The sequence below is a fragment of the Benincasa hispida genome, chromosome 3 (genome assembly GCF_027475165.1).
Source record: "Benincasa hispida cultivar pf3 chromosome 3, pf3_genome.v1.1, whole genome shotgun sequence".
NCBI lineage: Eukaryota > Viridiplantae > Streptophyta > Magnoliopsida > Cucurbitales > Cucurbitaceae > Benincasa > Benincasa hispida.
In genome coordinates, this window is record NC_143480.1 from 1,277,575 (window position 1) to 1,285,609 (window position 8,035).

General features: G+C 28.8%; 1 protein-coding gene across 1 annotated transcript; it reads right to left on the bottom strand.

Moving 5' to 3' along the window:
• Positions 1-726: 726 nt before the first annotated feature.
• Positions 727-1,440, bottom strand: LOC150036939 (uncharacterized). The gene has a single exon (XM_090312316.1). The coding sequence runs from the start codon at positions 1,274-1,276 to the stop codon at positions 899-901; it is 378 nt and encodes a 125-aa protein (XP_090168442.1). The 5' UTR covers positions 1,277-1,440; the 3' UTR covers positions 727-898.
• Between the last annotated feature and the right edge of the window lie 6,595 nt (positions 1,441-8,035).

Here is an 8,035-nt window from a genome sequence, read left to right on the forward strand (position 1 = left end):
AGATTTACAAAGGTATTTTTCGTATACAAAACAATATTTCAAATTATTTTTATAAAATGTAGTATTATAACTATAGTTTGTTTAATTGTTCGCTTTCTTTCGTCATCTATTTCATGTTGTGTCAAATCAACGGACTTTTGTTTAATTGTAAGTAACAGAAAGATTAATAATTTGAAATTTGTAGAGATAATTAAACTATATCAACCGTCCACCTCCAAAGTTGAAACCCAGTGAAAGTTACGCAATACATGAACCCCGATTTATGGAAATTCAGATATGGAGATTATCAAAAAGAAGTCAAAATAATATAATGTCATATTTTCTCAACACAGAAACACAAATGAAGGCGTTGGTGGCAGAAAATTAGTGCAGTGTAATATTTGGTAGCATCCATTACGGAGTTTTGTCTGAAAATAGTACAAGTTTTCACATGCTTCCTCTCTTTTTTTTTCTTCCGTTTTCAATCCTCAACAAAAACATCTAATTCCATTCATTCCATTTTTAGTTTAACTTGAACCAAAAGGATAATATCAACCAAAAGTGAATTGATCATAACTGGAACTCTGACAAATTCTGATTCTTCCCTCTATTATTCCTTTATCCATCCATCCACCACTTTTTTCCTCTACGATTTTCATGTTAGGAACTTCATTCTCTTTGAGTCAATAATTATTGATTCAATTATTTCACGGGAAAAAGAAACTAGAAAGAGGATAGAAATAGAGATGATGTAAAATTCGTTCTTAATCTACTTTTGCCCTCTCTGAAAATCTTGAACCGTATATATTCATATATATATATATATAATCAAAATCAACCTAATGTAGCAATTAGCATACAGGTTTAAAGATCGATAAAAAAAAAGGGGAAAGAGAAATGGTAGGGATAGCGATCGGCGTTAGCGAGAAGTGGTGACTGTTACATCAGGAACAGAATGAGAAACACTTCCTGGATTGGACGCGAATCTGGAAGAGAAAGCGCAGAACTGATAGTAATGTTCATCTAACAAGCTTCCGCAGCCGCTGGTGTCGAAATTGAGAGAGTAGCTCAAAGGATCGTAGCGACATTGGAAGGCGCTGCTGCTCTCTCCGGTGGTGCTACAGAGTACTCTGCTGCGTTTCTTCAGTTTGCGCAACAATTTGGCGACGCAGTTGCAGTGGGAGGAGGATGCCTTCCGGGAGACCGAAGTCGGAGTGACGACGGCGGCGGTGGAAGAAGTGGTAGTTTTGGCGGAGGCGTTGTTCTTCGGCCACCAGAGAAGCCACATTAGAGTCATGTGAGTTTGAAGTGGGAGAGCAAAGAGCGGCGAAAAATGTAGTGGAAAGTGGAGATGATGATGGTTACTACTTTGAAGTCTGTTTAGTGTTATTGATTTATGTAGGGAAGTGGGAAGGTGTATTTCACGCGTCTTGGACAGCGCGTGAGCATCAACTCTGTTCTTTGGATCTCAGCGTGGCTACCAAAGATCAAAAAAAGAAATAAAAAAGAAAAGGGACGGCTTCTTTTCTTATTCCCTCAAGGAACTCACGCGTCCTCCACGTGATCCACCATTCATACACCCGGTCCCTAATTCCCCTTTTTCTATTAGTTTATTTATTAGACTATATTCTAAAATGAATCAAAATATTTATAAATATAGCAAAACATCACCGTCTATTAATGATAGATAATGATAAACTATTATTATCTATCACCGATAGATATTGATGTACATTAATAAATGTCTATCAATGTGACATTTTGCTATATTTGAAAATATTTTCAATATTTTTATCATTTAAAACAAATTTTCTTCTTATTATTTTGACTAATTTACATGTTTATTCAATATTCATAGGATGACAATGTAACATTTCTAAAGGTGCTAACTTTTTTTTTTTTTTTTTTTTTTACAAAAAGATATTTCATTAAAGAGAAGGAATCAACCAACTAAGTCTTCGTTAAGAACATAAGACACCCAACAAGAAAAATTAGGCCTCAAACAAGCCTGCTTCTAAACTAGAAAAATACTAGCAAAAAACATAAAAATTACCTACGCCAAGGAGCGAGTGACAAAATTAGAAGAGCAATTACACTTAACAAAAAAAAAAAAAAAAAAAAATCATCTGACTTGAGAGATCCAACACAACCTCAACTACTTTCTTCATTTTCGAAATGTGGATCGTTGGCTTGTTTAGAACATAAATGATATTTGCTTAATCCGAATACAATTAAGAAAAAAGATTAATGGTACTAAACTTGAAGGTTCATGTATTAAATTTATAGTCGGATCAAAATATTTTGATATTCAATTTACACATTGAGTTTGATAGAATAAATTTTTGTTAGATCCATCATTAAAAGGTTATGCTTACTATTATTAAATTTTAAATAGTTATATTTAATAATATGTTGGTTGATTAACATAAACACAAATAGAGAATTAAACAGATTAAAAAGATAGTGGATATAACTAAGAAATATGAATAGATTATTAGTAGATAGAAAGGGAAGGAATTAGGTTGAGTTTGTGAGGTTTGTTGTTAGATATTATTGAAGCTAAATCTGAAACCAAATCCAATTGAAAGCAATCCATAGGAAATGATGGAAGAGGGCATGGGGCACCCAAAGTCAATGTGGTCAGAAATTATTTGAGTGAGACTCATTGCCTTTTCTTATACACTTTTAATTACGTAGGACCCTTATTTTTATGCTTAATATACATCGCTCCGTTGAAGGTACATATCTTGGTATATCTTAAGTATAGTCTAATAAAATATTGTTATGTGACATTTTTAGTTTGTAAAAAAATAATTTTTTTTTCTTCTCTTTTTTTGTGTGCAATAGAGAAGTGGAGAATACAAATGATAGATGCAGCTTAATCATTACTCATATACACATATACATTATATAATATTTACCACATGACACCCACTCTCATCTCTTCCTTCACTTTTTTGCTTCAACACAACTTCATTTGATGTTCATGTGCTTAATTTATAAGTTTTTTTTTTTTTTTTTTCTTTTTGAGATTTATGAAATATAGTTGATAATATATAAAAATATGCACTCACATATAAGTAGTAGGTTTAAATCCTATTTAGATTCTTAAACTATTAGGACAAATTAAGTAATCATCAGTGAAGCAAGAAAAGACTGGACAAATAGTGATTATTGTTGCTGACATATGAAATTGGAAACTTTCTTTCATCTTACCGAAATCAAAACATCGTTCCTTGAATCATTATTTTCACATCTTATGTAGAAAATGTTTGGGATCCATATGATTTTGCACTATCAGAACATAACAAAATCAAACAACAAGTAAAATATCTAATTTGCAAAAATCGCAATCTACCCAAACTTTACTGAATCAAAGCATCTATTTATTTCCATTTTAGCAAACATAGATGAAAAGTTGAAATCAACTTGATCGAAATCACAAGTTTTAACTAATTAAACTAAGTCGAGAGTAGAAGGAAATGAACGTGGTAGTTTTTTTTTTTTTTTTTTTTTTTTTTTTTTTTTTTTTAAAAAAAAAAAAACCTCAAACCACAAAGTTTGGTAAAATAATGATATGGAGGAATGATTGTTGTTGATGTGGAATTTAAAATTTGGGAGTTATGATAAAGGAAAGAAAAAAAAAAAAAAGGACAGTATGGGGGGTAGGGGGCCATGGTTACAGTTGCTGATGTTTATGCTTACGCTTACCCCACCCTTTCTTTCTTTGCCTTTTACTGTTACCTTATCACATGCTACTCATGCCACCCTCGACCACTTAATTAGCTCAACCAATGTTATTGGAAAATTTGAATCACAAACGTCTTTCCTGTAACATAGTAGGTGCCACCTTCACTTTCACTCGAACAATGTTATTGCTACCTTTTTTTAGTAGAATAAGGTGTAGAAAATTCTAACCATAGACATTTTCGTTGCTAACATAAATTGGATGCAAGTTGAATTATGTTCGATTTGGTAAATATGTCATTGTTAGCCAAACATATATGTTTCGATTAATTTTTTTATTCTGATTAAAAAACTTTGTTTGATACTGATTTTCACCCAAAATCATTTTATCATTTCAAAAATTGTTGGATAAATATTGAAATTAATTTTAAATATTTGAAAATATCTTTAAAACTTTGAAATAAAACATCTATATATAATTGTATGAACATCAATTTTACAAATGAGTTGTATTAAATATTTTTTTTCCCTGAAATTACTATTTAAACTCTCTCTCTCTCAAAACATACCCTAAGAATCTTAGTTCTACTAATAATAATGAATTAATAATAGGGGGGAAATCTTGGATTCCATGTATGAAATTTGCATCATATTCTCATTAGTCAATAAGATTCTTTGACCGTTCGTTTTAATTTGGCTCGATATCCAACTATAGACCAGTTAACTTAGATTGTTAATGGTTTTGTTTATTCTTAAATAATGGTATGTTGTGCACTATAATATTAACATTAATAAAAGTCTAACACATTTGTGAAAATTAATCTTAATATAAATCGGAAAAGGATTAGTTTAATTAAAGCAAGTTCTTGTCTTCAATTTTAATATTAATCCAAAATTATTATTTTAATCACTCATATTTCGTTTTTCTTCCCCCACACCGTTTTGGCCATTTTTCTATGGGTAGTTTTTGGCTCTTTTTCCACTGCATAGGAGCGGAGCACTTGGATTGATGGAATCATTTGAGGAAAAGGACTAAGTTGGTATTTTCAGGATAATTTTATTGTTGTTTAGGTATTTTTTTAATGGCTAGTTGCATAAATGGAATTCAAGTCTAAAATTATAGAATATGTAGTATAAAGATAAAATAATTGCATATATAGAACAAAAAATGGTAAAAGATTAAAAAAATCTACGCTCAATCACTATTTTGCCCTCTGCTTCCCTATTTTCTCAAATTGAAAGATAGTTGCTATCAGTTATAGCTTTCAATTTGAGAAGTATGCTATCAATGGCTATCACCGATAGCTACTATCAATGGTAGCTTTTCGATTTGAGAAGTGTGCTATCAGTTGCTATTGCTGATAGCTATCACCGATAGCTGCTATCACCGATAAGTTTCAATTTGAGAAGTGTGCTATTAGTTGCTATTGCTGATAGTTGAGTCAGTAATAACTTTCAATTTGAGAAATGTGCTATTAGTTGTTGTGACTAATAGCTGCTAATCGGTTGCTATCAATGATACTACTATCGGTGAATATTATTAATAGTTGATAGGTGATAGCTTTCAATTCGAGAAATGTGCTATCAATTGCTATCATTGATAACTATTATTAGTGATGTTGCTATTAGTTATAGCTTTCAATTTGAGAGAAATGGGTTGCTATCACTGATATGTTTCTATCAATGATAGCCAAATAATGACTATTGCTGATATGCTTCTATGAATGGTGATGTTTGATGCTTTTTGTTGTTTGAATTTAATATCATGTTAAACTTTTTTTTTTTTTTTTTTTTTTTTTTTTTTTTTTTTGTAAATAGTAGGGGTCTTTTGGTTAATTTGTTGATACATGTAGTGTGTTTATATGTCGTTATTGATGCATATAGGTATAAAATGATATCCTTCTACATTGATAGTCATCAAGGATATTATTGATACTGCCAGTGATATCTTTCTAATCAACGTGAAGGATATCATTGATAGTATTTGTGTATTGTGTAATATAGTACTCCTCAAGATTATTTGATTGTGCATAAAAGTTTTCATTGGTATCATGAGATCATAGTATCACTAATAACATGCTATCTATGATAACATGTTACTAGTGATACTACCGATAGACTTCATACTCTTGAAGTTCTATAAGAAGAAAAAAAAACTATTGGTTTGTTTAATAACATCCTCATTTCTCATTTCTTGAGAAATAAACTTGTTTAATTACTATTATCGTTTTTTATTTTAAACTATTAATAAATTTTCTCCAAATGATGCAAAATCGAGGACTAAAAGAAGTAGTTTCTTTCAAATCCATTTTCATTTGTTATTTATATTTGACATTTCGTTATAATAATCAAACTTAATGATTGATTTGTTGGTGTTAAGTAACTTATGTGTTAGGCACTCTCAACTCTTGGGTTTGAAACTTAGTTTTGTATTTTTATTTTATTTATTTATTTTTTTTATGATTCTAGTGGAAAATGGGAAGATGAGGGAGAGAGGGAAATATTTGGAGAGATGAGGAGATTGGAGAGATGGAAGCAAAAACTGGACAAAGAGAGAAAATAAACAAATAAAAATAAACGGAAGAAAGAAAAGAAAAAAAAAAAATTGGAGAGAAAAAAAAATCGAAGGAAGGAAAAAAATAAAAAAACCGGAGAAACAAAATGAAATAAAAAATGGAAAAGATAAAATAAAATAAAAAAAGAAAGGGAAGAAAGGAAAGAAAATAAAAAAGGGGGAAGAAGAAGATAAAATTTTTTTTAAAAAAAAAACAAGAAAGAAAGAAGAGGGTATGCACACTTCTATATTTGTAAAGATTTAGATTTTTTTTCTTTATTGTTTTATCTATTACAAATATCCATTTTTTATTGAACAAAAATTTATAATTGTTTTATAAAATTCTATTTTCTTTTTTAAAAAATACATTGGTAATGAATTATTGTAATTTATGGAAAGACCGAAAAATTTGCAATATCACCGTAGTATGTAAAATTTTTCATACTATTTATTTAACACATCTGTATATTTTTAAAACTAATGTGAGATTTAATAGGATTAAAAAGAACATGTTGTACTAGATTTTTTTTTTTTTTTTTTGTAGAGATACAGTTTCATATGTCAAATGCAATGTTAAAAAGTTAATACAAATATCAATAAAATGTCGACGTTGAAATATATTTATGAACAAATTATAAAAACAAAAAATCAAAAGAAAATTTAAATGAAAAAATAAAAATTTTATAATTTCTAGACTAGTTAACATGTTTTATTTATATTATATTTATATTGATGATATTTTGTTGTTATTTGCTATGATTCATGAATTTTTCTATCTATTCATTTATGGAAAGGTAGAAATGAATATTGAAAATTGAATACTCCAGCTAAAAGATAACAAAAGGGATGGAAGTAATTTATTTCCAACAAAAAAAAAATCAATTATATAATATAACGAAAGTAGACAAAGATATTGAAATTAAATTCATAATGAATGCAAGTATATATATATACAAAAATGGAACAGTTGTCTTTTTGAGATATTGTACACAAGTCTCAATGAGTAATTATGTCTCAATTACCCAAGGAAAGCTATGGTTGCATTGGATTTTGGATCTAAATTTCAGTTGGTCAATATAATATTACATCATTTTGTGATTTTATTTTATTCTTAAACATGTGCATAGCACGTGGCCTCTGAAAGCACCCAAATCGTTTATTAGGGTATGTTTATGAATAATAATATTATGTCTTGAAACTCCTTTCCCCACATAATAGAAAATTAGAAAGTAATTTAAAATAATAAATAGGATTAGGGAAAATGGGTGAACAAGTTTGACCAAAACATGTGCCAAACCTTGGAAATAAAAAAACATTGTGATTGTAATGTACATAATACTAATAGATTTTTATTTTTATTTTTATTTTTATTTTCACTTTTTTAAGTACTAAAATAATAACATATTATTTATTTTATTTTCATTTTTTAAAGTACTATAATACTACTAGGTTGAGAAAAGAGAACATGGTCACCTCTAAACTTTACTTCTCAATTCTTTATTGTGTCAACTTGCATTCCATAATCTTTCCTTAAATACTGTAATTTGTTTTCTAAAAATATTATTGCTTTTATTTTTAAATATTATAAAGTTTCAAACCAAAATTTGAACATATCCCTTATATTATGTTTATGTTTGATTATCAACTTCAGCATGCTTTTAAGCGTGGTATTTTTTTTTCCTTTTTTAATATAAATTCCTTTATTTTAAAATATAAAAAAAGTTTCAGACCAAATTTTGATTGTTTGTAAACATGTCCCCAATATTACGTTTATGTTTCATTATCAACTTGTGCATGTTTTTATGTGTTTGTTTT

What these genes read in the sequence shown, in the direction of transcription:
- LOC150036939 (XM_090312316.1), bottom strand. Translation starts at nt 1,276, where the DNA reads ATGACTCTAATGTGGCTTCTCTGGTGGCCGAAGAACAACGCCTCCGCC.